Raw genomic sequence first — 16709 nt, forward strand, 5'->3', positions numbered from 1 at the left:
TTGCTTAAGCAGCAAATGTAATGGAGCGTCTCATCAAATGGAGTTTTCCATCGTACTGTATATTATGTACCGTAAAGGTTGTTCAATGGGTCAATCCAATCCAAGCGCAAATGAAAGGTAATTTTTTGAATGTCACTGAATCCATGAGGGAAAAAAATGTATAACTTTGTTTGAGATCTGATACTGTTACAAACGCACTACATTTAAACGGGATGCAGATAAAACTGACACGTTTTTGACACACAAAAACTTTGTGTTGATGCAAAGGGATGACTATGAATCCAAGGGTGGCTCTGGTGGGATACAATAATGAAATTCTTCATGAGCAAAACACAAATTGATGTGATTATACTGGACAGCGATATGAATGTCTGAAAAAGTTAAAATTGCTGAAAAATGAGCAATTTGTATGGAACTTTAATAAACATTAATTACATCATCATTTATCAGGAACATTCTTGGAATAAAAAAAAAAAAAAAGCGGGTTGATATACCCAAAATTGTAAGTTGAACACAAAGATCCTCCTTGGTGGAGGTAATCAACTCTTGAGCAGTTGGATGAGAAAATATTAGGCTCAAATTAATTGGCCTTCAAGAACTGATTTATGTAAGCAGCAGCATAACATGAAATAGCTTTCACAGATTATCCAGATGTCCTTGGGATCCCACAGGAAGTATCCGAGTTGCTTGATTTAACAGTTTCCGCCATAAAGACATAAGCTGGGCAGCCAGTGGAAAGTCATCTGCTCTTCATGCTGACAGAGTAGAAGTTGGCTCAGAATGAGCCGGAAGGGCAGAGGTCCATCATCCTCCATAATGGCGATACCTTACTTTCTGTGCCACTTTAAAAAAAAAAAAAAAAAGCCAGCCTAATGAGCAGCTGTAGGAGCACCGAGCGATCAGTCCCTATTTATTGGGCGCAAAATCTTTACTGTCCGCACGCTCCGTGCAGCTGCAGGCTCAGCTTTTTTGGCAACCACACTAGATACTTGTAAGAAACAACTGAGAGAAATCCTCAAAAGTGCTGCAAATGATACACACAAACAAGAGAGCTGGGTTTCCTCACCACAGGAAGTGTTGATGACATCTCGCAGCTCAGCATACTTCCACTTGCTGAGGTCGTACTTTTTCACGCCAGCGGCGGCTTTGGTTGCCTGCACCTGAGGGCCCCTGTAGGTGAAGACCAGGTGATGATGGGTGCGCGTGCGACGCATACAGATGGAGACAATGACAGTGCACAAAAGGTACACTGTCTCCCAATGCGGAGGAAATACGAGGTCATGCTGTGAGGCTGTTACAATAGGACATATTTCACCTTTCATGAGCAAGAGTTGTATTCTTAACGACCAGCATAAACATCAGCACCGCAATGATTTTAGTCGAAGCACATTAAAGTATAATTAAGGATTTAGTCAGGCAACATAAGTGGTAGTACCGTTTTTAGACAAAAACACATGAGAGAGATGGAGAGTGAAACAGGATCACTTGCTTTCTATGACGATATTCCTCTCCCGCTTTACAAGGTGTTTTTGTCTGAAAACCGTACGAATTTATGCCAGGCCAATAGTTAGTGATGAACATGTGTGAGTACAAACATATTGTTAATGTATTCAATATAATATCCTTTTGTTAGTGTATATGTAGGTTTAAAATTTGACTTATGTAATTAACGGGATGGGCAGCCATGGTATGTAATTAACGGGACGGGCAGCACGGTAGAATGTGGTTAGCCCATCTGCCTCACAATCGAGAGGTTTGTGATTCAAATTCCGTCTCCAGCCTTCCACCTTAGAGTTTAAATGTTTTCCTCCTGCTCGTGTGGGTTTTCTCCAGATGCTCTGGCTTCTTCTCACATCACAAAAACATGTATATTAGATTCATTGAAGACCCTAAATTGTGTAAAATGTGAGTGTGAATGTGAACAGGTCTTTGACTAGCTATGTCGTCACCCACCCTAATAGGGACAAGTGGTATAGGAGATGGATCAATAATTAATGCTGGACACATTAGCAGTGTAATAAATTCGCACTTTGGTTATAATCACAAATGCTACAACAGCGCTGCAGTGAGTTATTGTTGTTTTGATCACAACAATGACTTTGAAACAAATATTCATATTTCCAGGCTTGAAACAACAAACAAAAAAAGGAACAATCTAGTCTAAACTGTCACTTAGGATTTTCCCGCCTCAAAATGTTTAAGGACTGGGCCCACTCTGACAGCCTTTTTATTCATTGGACAGTTACCAGAAGTCTGCAGGAGGGCAGCCACCCTGTGCCTGCAGTCGATGAAGATATAAAGACATCCCGCAAAGTGTGAGCTAATGTCTCATGTTTTTAGCTAACACACATTTTACGCGTGCTCAATTCATTTATTGGCTTCTTTGGTCAATGGTTGCTTCAACAATAGATTCGTCACAATCGGTCCACAAAAAAAAAAAACAACAACAAAAAAGCAATGCTTCTCACGGGATTCAATCAAGCATGTCACCAGGAGGGCTACGCAGCACTTTGCCCCCCACCTTTGCTGCTGACTGTTTCAGTGTGTTTACAACCTGCTCGACGACAATGTGCATCTGCTGGCTTTTAGCTCTGTAGTTTTATTTATGAATCAAATGGGAGGCGCAGATCTTCAGACAGTTAACAGCAGGTCTGCACTCACATCCCCAAGCTTTCCTGCAGTGTCGAGGCTGCTAATTCAATAATACTGAAGAATTAAGTCCTCTATTTACAGCTGCTAATGTCTAAGAGAAGAGGATGGCTGATCTAATCATCCAGATTACCATTTATAATGGATGATGACTAAAAAGTTGAAACAGAGTGAGAACCATCATCATCAGTCTAGCTGGGACATTGGAAAAAGCATGATGAGGAAGATTGTGCAGGCAGGAAACAATGGATGGGCCATTGCTAATAGGAAATGGTTGATTGGTGCAATAAGGGAACAGAGAGAGTCCAAATGGTTATTTTGTCTACTCATAATACACAGTAAGACTACACAAGCAAAGCCAAGAAGTGGGTATACGTGTACTGCATGTACGTATAACTAAGTGTGTTGAGCTTTGTGTGCTATATATGCAAGCGCATGTGCATCGGCATATTTGTGGGTACACTCCTTCTGCGAGGTGAACAAGAGTCTCCTTTATAATTATGATTGTTTATGATTTCATACACGAGGAGACTGAGGGCAGCAAGAAAATGGAACGCAACGGAAAAGTAGAGACTGTGGAGTGTCATATTGCAGCATCCAGAGCTTAAGGATCAGCGAACGTTAGCTATTTTGTCATTCCTAGCTTTGTATAATAACAATACTAACAACAACAAAATAAGGACAATAATAATTGCTTACATGTGTATAGTGCCTTTCAAGGGATCCAATAGCGCTTAAAAATAACTCATAGGTGTAATTAAAACATTATCTTAATGGTACCATGTTAGCAAAGGAGTAATTAGCGTTGGCCACGAGCTGATAACTGGCTAGCTTGACACTGAACAGCAGCATGATGGATGATTCAAGTGGAAGTCAGACAAGAAGGTGAGCCTTCTTGTGGGGTTAACATGGGACAAAGCAGGGTGGTAATACCCTCAAGATGATGCAGAGAAAGGTCCTTGTATTTACAGTATTAATAATAATGTAAAAAAAGAGTATATCTATGTATCACTGAGTTGGTATTTTGACAGGTTGCCAAGCGGCAACATACACGCCAGCGTCCTCGCACTTCCGTAACTCAAAAGGTACAACGCAGCGTTAGTGAATTTGCTCGACAGTAGATGGGTGACCAGTAGTGACTTACGTCACTCATACAGTATGACATCGATAAATGATACCTTGCAATATCTAGGTGTGCCAATTGAAAAGCATCATTTAGTGAGCAGGTACTATGCTGTGGAAAAATGAATGTATTTGTCCAGTTGCTGGGTCGCAACAGCAAAAAGAACACTGTCTCATTTTTTAATGCAATCATCATCGATTCACGCAAAATTAAGATGCAAATCAAGTGAAATAAAAGAACTCAACCGGCACCCATATTGAGTAGTTTAAATCCATCTTCAGAGGACGTGATGCCTAAACATCAATGTGTGAGCAAAAGAGCAAACTGAGCAAACACGGAGCGTAAACAGTGTGTTTGATTGGAATAGCACATCCAGTGATTCTAGCTAATCAAAAACTCTATTGTTACATTTGATAGGTGACTGTGGGTTTGGTGACAAGGGCTTTGCTTTGGTGATGTACTCAAAGCAAATCAGAGCTATGCATGGAACTATGATCGGGGTTATGGAACTAATGGAACTAAAGTAAGAGAATAAGTGAATGATTTTTACACTACTATAAAGTTGTGCTGAGTTCTTACATGGCTTTGGCTGAGGATGCAGAGATAGGAAGATCCGAAAAAGCCTCATCACTATGAGAGGACAGAGTAATAGGAGAAAAGCAGTTACACTTGCATGCAAATCAGCCAGACAGTAGGTTCAATCTGGGCTTTGATGCTCGTCATTCACATCATTGTAAAACTAATGCAACCATGTGCATTTTCCCCTTTTTTCTTTTTTTTTTAAATTTTATTTTACATTTAATACCTGCGCAGACTGGGGTCCATCTGACCATCTTCAGTGATCAGCTCGGCCTCGCTCTGAGCAATCCTCATGGCAAGCTCCCTGTCACGTCTCTCCTGCTCCAGCATGGCAGTCCGCTGGACCTGCTCCTCACGCTCCAGAGCAAACTGGATTTCAAGCTCCGTCTGTAAAATCATCCACAAACACACAAACCGCAAGCGAGCTTAATACGGATGGTCTCTGCTTTGCCAGAATCTATAAAACAAAACTCTGGTATGTGCTCACGCCTAATTAAAGCTATTACGGTAATCCACTATTAAGAAAGCTTTATTGGTCATGTGTCTAGACAAACACATCAACAGCAGTTTGAGAGTGCTTTCACAACAATAGTTTTCTCCAGATGGATTGACTGGGAATGTCTTCAAAGAATGTGTAGTCCAGCTGGCCAGTGTCTTCACTAAGATATTTAATGCGTCACTGACCCAGACCCTCACCCCACCGTGCCTGAAGTTGGCTACTGTTGCCCCCCCCCACACCAAAAAAAAAACAAACAAAAAAACACCATTAGCCTCACTGACTAATGACCAGACTAGTCGCTCTGACACCAATTAATTAATTGTTTTGACCAACCCGTCTGATGTCACCTCGTGTTCTGTCTCCCACCCATAGTCAATGCACATCAGTTTGCATACAGAACTAACAGATCGTCAGAGGATCCCATTTTCACAGCGCTCGACACTGCCATCTCCCACCTGGAACAGCAGCAATTTCACATTGACTAAGTCAATTCATGAGTACATTGAGAAAAGATAATCATTTATTTTGGTATTTTTGTTTGGTGGTATACCGGAGGATTTTTTTTTTTTTTTTTATGTAAAATTGGTGCCTTGGCTCAATAAAGGTTGGAAAACACTGCTCTACTGTACACACAACTCAGCACCCACCAAGACAACCCGGTCATTACATTTGCAGACGACACCACCATGGGTCTCATCTCTGGTGACAATGAGACGGCATACAGGGATGAGGTCCAGAGGTTGGTGGGCCGGTGGTGTGCGGACAACAACTTGGTCCTTAATGCGCTTAAGACCAAAGAACTAACTGCTCTAATTATTTGGGGTAAATCATTTCATCGTTGTTGCACCCGCTACCTTGTCTCAACAAACACTATGGTTTTGTCATGCCCTACAATACTGACCTTTGAACTACAGGCCTTCATAAATAAATAATAAAATATTCATTTTAAATATTGTAATTTCCAAATTTATCCCAATGCAAGTGTGATTAAAAATCTTTCTTATTTTTAAAAATAGTAACAGAAGAAAAGAAGACAGTATACATTTTTTTTCCATCCGTATAACGCTCTCAAAAATTATTTTCCTCTCAAACTGTTATACAACAACAGTTAAGATACACCAACTTTGAGTGCAATAATACATCAGGCAAATTTCTTAAACCAACTTCAACGCAATAAAGAAAAATTATTAAATACAGTCAATCAAGATTCAATCAGCAATTGTACACAGTCACCCCTAGAATTAAATGAAATATTTTACATTATAGCAGCTGATATGCATCTTTGAACAACCCAGACCAACAAGTAATGGAAACTTTTCTTAATGATCAAAAAATTCCTCAATTAAACAGAAACTAAGGACAGTGTCGACACCCCGTTAACCATCACAGAATTACATTACAGTGATTTAAAAAAATATGCAGTCAGGAAGAGAGCCTGGCCCGGACGGAATTTCGGTTGAATTTATTAAACATTTCTGGTCAATACTAGCGCTTCTATTTTGCAGAACAATGAAGGAGATAAAAGATAAAGGTCCAATTAATAACCATATGAACACAGCTGCAATCACGCTACTACTAAAACCAGGCAAAGACCCCACTCTCTCGGCTAATTATTGGCCCTTATCACTGATTAATATACATATCAAGATTAAATCTAAAGCCCTTGCAGCAAGACTTCAGTCGATAATCCACTGTGACCAGACAGGTTTCATTAATGATTGAAGTTCCACAAATAATGTCAGACGTCGACTAAATTTAATAAGCATGTCACAGCGTAAAAATCTAAAAGCAATCATCATGTGACTTGACGCAGATAAGGCTTTCAATAAAGTTAACTGGTCGTTCCTATTTGCAGTACTTTGCAAATTTGGGATTGGAGACTTATTTATACATTGGATAGCAGCATTATCCAACTTGCCAAAAGCGACAGTCACCACGAACAGAATCAAATCACAAAGTTTTTCTCGACAAAGCGGAACCAGACAAGGGTCCCCACTTTCACTAATGCTATTTGCAATATTCATCGAAACAGGAGCAATTGCTATACATCAAAGTGCTAGTATTGAAGGTATCTGCTCGCCAATAGCAGAACACAAAATCAATTTGTACTCGGCTGACCTTTATTTACAAAAACCCAAGTCATCTCTTCACGCTGTCTTCAATCTCATAAAGACATTTTCACAATTATCAGATTACTGCATCATCCATCCATCCATTTTATTTACCGCTTATCCTCACTAGGGTCGTGGGCTGCTGGAGCCTATCCCAGCTATCTACGGGAGGGAAGAGGTGTACACCCTGTCCAGGGCACATAGAAGCAAACAACCATTCGGACTCACATTCACACCTATGGGCAATTTGTAGTCTTCAATTAACCGAGCACGCATGTTTTTGAGATGTGGGAGGCACGGGGAGAACATGCAAACTCCCCACAGGTGGGGGCCTAAATGCTCCCAACTTTAAACGCTATTATTTAACTAACCAATAACAATACCTTATCAATGAGGAGCATCATTCTTGGCTGGAATTGGAACAGATAGATTGCAATAATATCAAACTCTCAAAACTCCCATTTATTTCTACAAGTCTCAAACGGCATAACTGTTTCAAGAACCCAGTAATTGCATCCACCTTAACCGCTTGGTGGAAAAGTCTAGAATCTACAGAATCTCAATTTGCTCCCAGGATACTCTCCCCATTCTGGCACAATCCAGATTTCAAAATTAACAACATATCCATTTATTTTAGTACATGGGAACAATTTGGAATTGACCATCAACAACAACCATTTAACAATACTATTTTTGTGACGTGATGAATTGTTCCAAGAATTTAAAATAAGAAGCGGAAACTTCCTTGAATACAATAAATTAAAAACAGCAATAAAAAAAAAAAAAAAAAAAAGAATCCCAAAACTTCAGAGCACGCTTCAACTGCTGGGGTTTGTTAAGCAAATAGTGAAGTTTTGTGAAATTAATTACAGGTACAATATCAATGTACTTACCAATCACTAAATTGGAAGAAGACCTTTCTAAGTCTGCTGACCATAGTTACTGGATGCATATATGTAACAATACATTTAGGATGACAGAAAATACAAATTTACAGCTTATACAAGATACAGTGCTCACAGAACACACGGTACACAATACACTATGCGTAAAATGGGCTTCTCTCGATTTAACATATGCACACACTGCACTAAAAATACTCCAGACACCTATTTTCATGGGAATGCACAGCAACTCAATGCTTTTGGACTTTGGTCACGCAGAAACTCTCATATATTTTAAACTGCAGAATACCACTTTCCCCAAGTTTGTGCATACTCGGAGACTTAAGCATAATCGAACTCTCAAATAAATATTCACAATCAATACTCGTGTTAGCTATCGCTAAGAAAACGATTTTACTAAACTGGAAAAATAAACAATCTATCAATAATAATCACTGGTTAAATCTCATCATAGAATATATTTCATTAGAAAACATCAATTACATAATTAAACAAATAGCTGGTCGCCCTTCTTCAACATGCTGAACCTAGATCTTTCATTCCTCTGCCAGGGTAAAATGCTATCTGATAATAACATTATATTGTAAAGGTAATAGTAAAGTTTTGCCTTCTGTATTCTTTGTTGTTGTTGTTTTACTTTCTCATTTATTTATTGACTTTTTATTTTTACTTTCTCACAATTTCACACACGCTCTGTTGGGGGTGGGGGGAGGCGGTGGCGGTGGGGTCCTCAGCCCCCACGGTGCAGGCCACAGGTCACTTCTGAATGTTATTGTGCATGCAAGATGGCGTCAATTTACTTACCCGAGTCCGCAGATACTCACCTCTAGACTTATTCGTTTGGTCTGGGGCCACTCACTCATTGTGATAAATAGCTCGTAACTATACGAACCTCCTTAGTATGCCCTCACTTGCACTCTATTTCTAAAGATGTTTCGAATTTACATTAGTCACTCCCACCACACTTCAGTTGTACAGCCAGGTCCGCTACCTCTGTCCTGCATGCTTCCCCTCCTGTCCAGCCCTGTCCTATTTTGTCCTGTCTTTCCTTCACAGGGTGTATGTAGCACTACTGCCCCATAAAACACTCAAATCTAATGTGTTATTGTACTAGGCATCTAATGATTTACTAGCCATCTTTGTTACAGTTAATGTGCTGTCTTTTGTTGTCTTCTCTTCCTATATTATTTAGTTATCTTTTCACTGTGTTTCCCCTTTATTTTTTTCTGTCACTCCCCTTTAAAACCTTGTTCTGGCCAACTGAAATTTTCAATAAAAATCCATCAAAATACAAAGAACCACAGCGGCAGCTTAAAAAGTCCACTGTGGGACATTAAAACTGTTCCGGCATAGATTCTGTTCGACCTAACAGCCGAACAGGACAAAAAAATTAAAAAATTGTCCATTTTCTTTTCACTGCTGAGCTATTTTTTGGGTGGTGCCCGTGGGGTGACCCCTTCCCTATAGAAACTTTTCAGACCTGTTGGTAAGTGCACCAAAACATGGACCACAGGTGTGAAATCACCCTAAACGTTCAGGTTGATATACAGTATATTGAACTCTGAAACATTTCTCTCACTACAGCCATTGATGATGTCCATACAGGGTCATTTCCTTTAAGGAGCAGCTTTTAAATATGAATTACCTCCCAGCCAATAATGTATTATTCATGTTGATGGATGGTAAGACCAGCAGCTATGTATGACACACGATCAGAGTGAAACAGGTGATCTGAGTGTTGAGCTGCTCCACAGTCACCGAGCACAAGAGAAGATTTTATGGTTCCCAACAAAGCCTAGTGTGGCCCTAGGAGGAGCTAGTTCATAGGTTTTGTAATCTTAAAGCAAACCTAAATCACAAAGCCTCTCTCTCTGAACTTCTTGAATGGCACCACAACACAATGATTTAAGGACTGAAGGGGCCAAGATATCATGAGTGTCCTTGATTCAGCAGAAAATAAATGAGAAGGGAGTAACTTTTTGCATACCCTTGGAAGGTCTACTGGCTGAAAGGTTTGGTGAAAAAGTTGGATGGAAAAAAACAGACTGCAGTTATAAGTGTGTGTATACAGAGACAAATGAGTGTGGGAGTTAAATTGGTGAGTGGAGAGAATGTACAAAAAACATGACTTGTAGCCACAGAGATTTGATAGGAACAAAGGAACCAAAAAGTGTAAAATCTTGAGTGAGTAGAACAGGCAAAGATAGATGGATGTAACAAATACCACACGAAAGCAGATAATAACCGAACAAATGAGAGCACACAATTGGAGCAAAGTAGTTCAGAGGAAAATTGTCAGGGAATAGGATCGTCAATCAAGACCACATGGGAAGTCTTCTGGGACGAGGTCCAAGGTTAGGACCAGGTTGTCTTCATTTGAGCAGAAAGTGATAATGTGGGAAAATGGTAGAAAAACACAGTGTTCAAAAAATAAAGACACACATAATCAACTCAGTCGAACTCAAAGTCAAGCCCAATGATGGGCTATCAAGTTGTCCAGTTAGGAAGCAATAAACATTGTAAATCAATTTCACCTAAATATTGTGCAAATTGGACAGACAACAAGTGGGAAGCTATAGCAATTTACAAGACAAACTATGAAGGAATGGTTTTGCAGGGGGTGGCATCTAGAGCCCACAGAATTGCTTAGCTGGTGCAGATCGTACAGCATCGCACTATGACTCCTAGCACACTGTAGTACCAAGCCACGGGAGGGCAGCACAAAGCTCCAGTGTGCGATCATTACTTTAGGTTCTCAACCAATTATACTATGTAATAAAAAAAAATAATAATAATAAATACAAATTATTAAATTGTGAGATGTGTGATTTAGTTGCTAATTTCTAAATGTATCTATTTACTTCAGTGCAGTTGTTTTATGTCCGGCTTTCTCTGGGAAAGTTCAGCGTGTACTGTTGTCCAAATAAAAAGATATGAGAGCAGCGGGAGTGAACCCAATACAGTAAATTTGTTGCATGGAGCAGTATAAAGCCAGACACAATTCCCTAGTACACTCTTAATTTAAAGTAATTTTAAACTTTATTATATACTCATTACGATACCCCAAGGGGAAATTCAATTAGCAGCTATATTTTACTTGCAAGCCACATGGAGAAGTAGCTCAAAGATATGCAGCATGCAGGGAGAGGTCAGCGTGATGGGTTACTCAACTCCTGAGCTGGATTTTGAGGGCATGGCTTTGGGGCTGCTTCCCTCCAAGACCTCGACAGTCTTTAGGACGCAGACTAGCATGCCTATAACAAATAGTTTTTAAGACTAAATGCTTACAGATGAGGTACTGCTACCCCAACATTGCTGAGCACGTCATAAGAAAGGAAAATCATCCCGTGAATTGCTGGGTTGATTTTTGTGAGGCCACTGAGGTAAAACAGTAACATTTCCTAAATACATGATACTGCTTTCAAGAAAGCTCCTGATGAACCCATGATTAGAGTGTAATTCTGCGTGAATGACAAGTAGATTTGACTGGGTTTAAGCATTTCTTCTAGGAAGGGGAGTGGGTAGTAGTGCTCTTCTTAAGCGAGATTAATGCAGTCCGGACAGAGTATGTTCTTTTATTCAAACACAATTTTGGGGGCTTTTCTTAACTTGTGCAGTTGTCCTGCAGATATCAATTTGTTGAATACAAAACAGACAAATATAACAAATGACGGCTGCCCAAACCTGCAGAACCTTCTCCTCTTCCTCTCTATTTTTCCTCTCCTCCTCTTCCTTTTTCCGTTTTAGCTCCATCTCTGATTTCCTAGAGAGTTGAGACATATTATGACCAAACCCTGAACACATTTACAAAATATTTCATGCAAATATTTCCCCTTGTTGCCACATACAGTCTTCGTTCCTCTTCCTCTTGCTCGCGTTGTTGCTCTTCCTTCTCCCGCCGCTTCCTCTCTTTCTCCATCTCCTCCTCTATGCGCTTCAGCCTCTCAGATTCCTCCTCCTGCTGTTTCTTCTTCTGCATGGAGGACAGCAGCCGCTCTGAGCGTTTCACTAACACCTGGTACTCTGTGTCAATCTCTTTCCGGTTCATAACTGAACTCTGTTGGAGGCGAGAAGAGGTCAAAAGATGAAGATCAGTGATACTGTAGCTCACTGACATACAGTATATCTATGGCTGTGGTCACTTATCAGGTTTGGTTCACTTCAAATGTATTCTAAGGGGATTGCTCTGCTAGTGCGGTTCATTTACAGTAGCCAAATGTGAACGCTATTATTTGAACTGTGGTGCACACAATTACTGACGTTGTCTCAGCCTGCTCGAACTCTTTGTTCATATTCATTCATATTCATATTCATTCATCATTGATGACTCAAATGCATCTACCCCTAGCTAGGCCCCTAGTCATAATGGTAACCTGCCTAAAAGTTAATTGGACAGGAAATTGATAATAAAACCATTGCCTGTACAGTTACTGAATGTATTATGATGGCAACAGTTTGATTGGAACAGATTTTAAGACGTGAGAAATCAGTAAGATTTTTTTTTACCCCTCCCCATTTTGTCCATTATATACTATACACACACACACACACACGCGCGGATCTTGTTTGATGTGCGTGCCGCGTCTGAGACGCAAAAAAATGAGCAGGGAGCCATAAAGCATGATCAATCTGCGTCCATCAACACACAGATGCACAGTATTTCTTACCTCAGTGTGTGTGTGTGTGTGTGTGTATGTGTGTTGCTGAAGTGGTTCAGCGAATCATAATCCACTAACAGTATGAGTCATGTCTTGCCAATCGAAGGCAAAGAAGGGCAAGTTATCATTCCAAAAATACAAGAGACGTTTTTCCGGACTCGATACATTTTCATTTTTGTGGTAACACCCGGCGCCCCTCTCACGACGTAGTGAGCCACTGGCGGAACGGCTTCGGATCAGTAGACACACACGACTGAGACACTTTAGGAAAAGTTAACTAGTATGCCGACACTGGTACAGAGTATCGCGGGAGCTAACTAGCAAGTGAGCTAAGGTGTTAAACAGCTTGCTCTGGTTCACTCAATCGTGGCAAAATCGTTTAAAACAGGTTACTAACTGCCGGACCGCAGTCCACGAAACAGTCCCATATGGTTCCACACCACAGCCAAAGAATAAGTTGAGTAAAAGACAGAGAAAGATCAGAAAACGACTGATAAAGCAAGAGAACATTTGGAACAAACGACGCTTAAAATGGAACGATCAATGTCATTTTTGTTTGTGGGAAGTTCCCACTGGGAACACTTATTAAAAGTGCATATATGTGAAACGCCATTACGAACCAAAACAAAGCTTTTGAACAACAATAACAGTTGTTAAGATTTGTTAAATTAAAATATGTAAATAGTTGAGACCTCACTGTTGTTGTCAAGATGCCAAACAGAAAAGGGGAAATTCTAACCTTTTTTCTTTCTTTTATTAAGCACTTCATTTGAACATGTGTAACTTTTCTTCTTCTTTTTATTTATGTGCTCATATTGTGAAATGCAGCCCTACATTTATTTAGTAACACAGTTGTGCTCATGTTTGATTACCAGTGCACAATTTGTAATGTGTAATTATGCTTTAATATCATTATATCCGTGAATAATAATAAAAAAAACACTTCAACAATACTATCGTTTATCATGAATGTTTTTGAGAAAATATGTTGTTCTAAAAAAAAATGCTATCATGGCATAATATACTGATAGAGCAATGGATAACAAAAATATTGTCCAAACAGTTTAAAAGAGAGTAACAACTGCAATAAAAATCTGCAATATAGCAGTACTGTGGAGCAAGAACCGTGATATAGCGGAGGATTACTGTATCTGTATTCTGTGATGATAAATTCCAGGGACTGATTGTTCCAGGACTGGAACTCATTGTTTCCATGACATGTGCATTCTGGGACTCTAATATAGTCTCAAGTGTAAAATGATATATATATTTTTAACCATTTCTATTGAAAAAGATTTAAAATTTTGAGACTGATATTGAGACCCACAAAAACTGCTATCAAAAAAAAAAAAAAAAACCCATAACCTTTTCAGAGGTAATAAAATTGGAATAATCTTTTTTTTTTTTTTTTTTTTCTCCTCGATGAAAGTTATCTCCAACTTTGAAATACTTTTAGTGACTGTATGACGTTTGTTTGGTGCCAAAAATAGGCTCCAGCACGCCTGTGACCCTAGTGAGCATAAGCGGTTCGGAAAATGAATGAATGCATTTTATCATGCAGCAACAAAGCCAATGAAAAAAATGTTGGCTGACTGCCTGCGGTACTTGTCAATTAATGAGGGGAGGAGAGGTCAGTATATTGTGCAGATTCATTAGAGGGAGTCACTAACAGGAACACAAAGATGGGAGGTGACAAGGCCTTGTCCCCAATGTATGGAGAGGTGAATGACAGGCATTGCATCCCATAAATTATTCACTCAGCGACGCAGTGCTCAGAGCATTGTGAGTGTTGACGTTGGTCTGGTAATAGGCTAATGGAAGAATAAGGGGGTTGAGAGGCTGACTGTGATGAAGCGGGGATAGGAAGGGTCAGGAATCAACATTGCGTCACTGTCAGCAAGGACGCCGCAGGCATCATCACCACTCACTTATTGTAGCTGCTAATGGTGCATGAGGAGCAACAGTTTGAAGAAAACCGGCACTTGCGGGGAATGCTCACTGAATGGGATGTAGATTGGTTGGTGATTTGCTGTTTTATTGCAGTTCTTGGCAGCTGCAATAAAAGTTGTGTTTATTGCCAAAGGGTGAACTGGGATTTCACTAATCAAGTTTGATCATATATAAGGAACAGCCACACTAAATGACATTATTGAAGAAAGGCTTTCTTCCTCATGAGCCGATTGGAAATATCGATTGAGAGAGAAAACATGAGGATTGGGCACTTGGCAAGGAAGACTTCTGTGTGCACAAGTGTAAACATATAACATTCATGAGTGTTGAAGCAAACTCAAAACAAAATAGTTCATGCACACCTCAATCCACTATATGGGGAACATCACATGACCAAATGCCGAAAACAAGTTAGCGGACTTCCCGTGTATGCCTCGATAACTAGCATAACAATGGGATGATGACAGGATCGGTTGAACCCAAACTGGCTAAAATTTTGTTTTCTATATGGCTGGTGTTTTCAGACAAAAGTCAATTACATGCATATCATTTATTCATAAAAATATGATATATGTAAACACAAACAACACCTAAACGTGATATTGTCATCATTTGGTAGCTCTAGAAGACATTTTGTGTAAAACAAAAGACATTGTAGACATTTAAAGCTTCCATGGGTCCTTTGTTCCAGTCTCCTGCTATACGGTTCCGAGATTTGTCCGAGCCGGAAGAAGTGACCTGTTTTGCCGAATGTGGGATTTGGTTGCGCATATACCCAATGCTAAGCCAAGTAGAGAATCTGACTGATGAAGACTGATAGCATACAGTAAGCAGCTTTACAGTCCCTATAAAAAGATCCGTCTTTATAACTGGACAATAATCGTTGTATGCCGTAAGAAGGAAGGGCATATTCATGATGACTCACCTTTATCATGGACAACAGAGAGTCTATGCTGGTTGCCAGCACCTGGACCTGCTTGGCCATCTCCTGTTTGCCCTCCTTCAGCCCATTGACCACCTCGTTGAAGCGCTCCATGTGCTTCTTCAGGTTTTTCACCTTTACCATACCATCGATGCTATAATGACATAAAACCAGATTTTCTGAATGGCTGCCTTTACCAGCTTTTTAAAATAGAACCAAATAAAGAGAAAAGTGGGATTCTTTTACAAAGGCAAAGTAAGACATTCATTCTCAATCACATTCCAAAAAGACATTTTGGAGTACTGTGTAAAAAAACAAACATATACAATTGAATTATACAGTATGAGGACCCACTCAACTTGCACGGCAATAATTTGTGCAATTTGTTGAAAATCTATTACAATGGTGAGATTGGACATGACTTTCCTTTTGCATTATGCCTTTAGTATTGAAGTTCAGGATTATTTATCTATTTATAAACTTTGTCGCTGACCAATGGAAATCATGTCCAAATTTGTTACTGTTAAAAATGTTCCATGTACAGTTAATACAAGTTTAATAATGGTGTCAGTTTGTAACCAGAATGAATTATTTCAATTTTTAATATTTATAGTATATGGGAAACCCGGTTTTGAAATCCCAACAAAGCGGAGGTGACCAGAGTCTGTACCAGAGTCTGGTTTAAGGACCTTAGAGGTTCCACGGTACATTATTTATTACAGTATACTCCATTTTATGCATTTCCTTTTTTAAATTTCAAGTTGTATGAAGGGAACTGGCCAAGTAAAAATGTCTTTGCTTTGTAAAACTGCTGTGTTTCTGCTCAGCCTATGACAATAAAGTGACAATAGTGTGAGTCTTGAATTACTAAAGTGGGTATACCGATGGGGGAGACTCACCGTGGCTTGTGCTTCCGCTTACATAACCACATGCGCACCGTCTTCTGAATCTTAATGCATGCCAAAGCTCTGTAGCTCATCTTGTTCCTGACTGGCGACAGTGGAAAAAGAGAAACACAATAGATTTCTAACCTAAGCAAAAATGTTCTATCACAGAGAAATCTGACACCATCATACATGCTGTAATGGGATTCAGCATTAACGCCCCTAAAAGCATATCTAACCCCTGTGGGAAATCACGTTTTTCCTCACACACACGCATGGGCGCGCGCACACACACGAAATAAAATAAATGACTACTGAAATACAATACAGTACTTGTATGGTCTGTTATGCAGGAAGTCCCTCATCAAGCAGGCAATTTTCTTCCATAATTTAATTGAATGCTTTCAAAACAAAGAGCAGAATGCTTGC

The 16709-nt window shown here is 39.7% G+C and overlaps 1 protein-coding gene across 4 annotated transcripts in view; it reads right to left on the reverse strand.

Moving 5' to 3' along the window:
* The window catches only part of myo6b (myosin VIb), a 54044-nt gene that overhangs the window by 5829 nt on the left and 31506 nt on the right, over positions 1 to 16709 (reverse strand). For 3 of the 4 annotated variants that reach the window (XM_061795526.1, XM_061795527.1, XM_061795530.1), the window contains exons 24-30: positions 16296 to 16386; positions 15400 to 15550; positions 11715 to 11923; positions 11551 to 11629; positions 4578 to 4738; positions 4352 to 4402; positions 1067 to 1170 (exon numbers count right to left, since the gene is read on the reverse strand). In XM_061795526.1, the coding sequence (XP_061651510.1) occupies positions 1067 to 1170; positions 4352 to 4402; positions 4578 to 4738; positions 11551 to 11629; positions 11715 to 11923; positions 15400 to 15550; positions 16296 to 16386 (846 nt within the window). The remainder of the gene's footprint in view (positions 1 to 1066; positions 1171 to 4351; positions 4403 to 4577; positions 4739 to 11550; positions 11630 to 11714; positions 11924 to 15399; positions 15551 to 16295; positions 16387 to 16709) is intronic. The other variant, XM_061795528.1, reaches the window with a different exon arrangement.

This window comes from Phyllopteryx taeniolatus, chromosome 13, assembly GCF_024500385.1.
Source record: "Phyllopteryx taeniolatus isolate TA_2022b chromosome 13, UOR_Ptae_1.2, whole genome shotgun sequence".
Classification (NCBI taxonomy): domain Eukaryota; kingdom Metazoa; phylum Chordata; class Actinopteri; order Syngnathiformes; family Syngnathidae; genus Phyllopteryx; species Phyllopteryx taeniolatus.